At 50.2% G+C, this 795-nt stretch overlaps 1 protein-coding gene across 2 annotated transcripts in view; it reads left to right on the top strand.

Annotated features, from left to right (window-relative positions):
• Positions 1–512: 512 nt before the first annotated feature.
• Positions 513–795, top strand: part of OLFM1 (olfactomedin 1) — a 32799-nt gene continuing 32516 nt past the window's right edge. The window contains exon 1 of one of the 2 annotated variants that reach the window (XM_009998854.1): positions 513–634. In XM_009998854.1, coding sequence (XP_009997156.1) covers positions 539–634 — 96 coding nt within the window. In that variant the 5' untranslated portion in view covers positions 513–538. The remainder of the gene's footprint in view (positions 635–795) is intronic. The other variant, XM_009998851.1, reaches the window with a different exon arrangement.

The following is a 795-nucleotide window of genomic DNA, read 5'->3' as shown; positions in this document are numbered from 1 at the left end:
CCCCCATCCTTTCCCCCCCCCCCCCCCGGGGTTCCCCAGCCCTACCAATTCCTTCCCTTTGCCTTTTTTTTTTTTTCCTTGTTGTTAAATCCCTGTCCTCTCCCCCCCACCCCCTCCTTTGCAAGGCAAACTTTTGGCAATAGCAGAGACAATAATTCCGTGCTCCGTTGAATTTCTCCTCGCCAATGTCTTCCTAGCGGGGGAGCCATTAAAAAAAAATAATAATTATAGAGATATATATAAATAAATCTTGCCAGCACCGAGAGCAGGGGAGAGAACCCGGGATCCCAATAAATATGCAAAGTGAAGGCTCTGCTGAGCACATTTCTTGCATCGCTTCCCGGGGGTGCTGAGCGCAGCCCGGAGCATCATCCCCATTTGTTGTTTTCTTTTGCGTTGCGTTTCTTTGTGGTCTTTTTTTTTATATATATATATATATTTATTATTCTAGTTGTGGTTGGGTTTCTTTTTCCTCTTTCTTTCTCCTTCCAACCCTGAGCCCGAGGGGCTGGGGAGGCTCTCCCGGCGGGTGATCTGTATGCGAGGTGCCCGGGACTGGGTGCGAGACATGCGACCGGCAAGCAAGCTCCTCACCCTCTGCTTCCTCATCCTGATGGGCACAGAACTCACTCAAGTAGGTTTCTTTTTTTCTTCCTCTCTCGCTTTTATCCCCCCCCTCCCCTTTCTCTCCCCTTCTCTCCCTTTCTCCCCAACGCCATTTTCTATTAAACCTCGAGAGCACAAAAGAAAAACCGGAGGCTGCACCTTCCTGCACCCCCACTCCGGGTATCCCCC

The sequence above is a fragment of the Chaetura pelagica genome, unplaced genomic scaffold (assembly GCF_000747805.2).
Source record: "Chaetura pelagica isolate M959 unplaced genomic scaffold, ChaPel_1.0 scaffold405, whole genome shotgun sequence".
Lineage (NCBI taxonomy): Eukaryota > Metazoa > Chordata > Aves > Apodiformes > Apodidae > Chaetura > Chaetura pelagica.
Note: the sequence above shows the minus strand (reverse complement) of the source record. Positions and strands in the feature narration are given on the sequence as shown.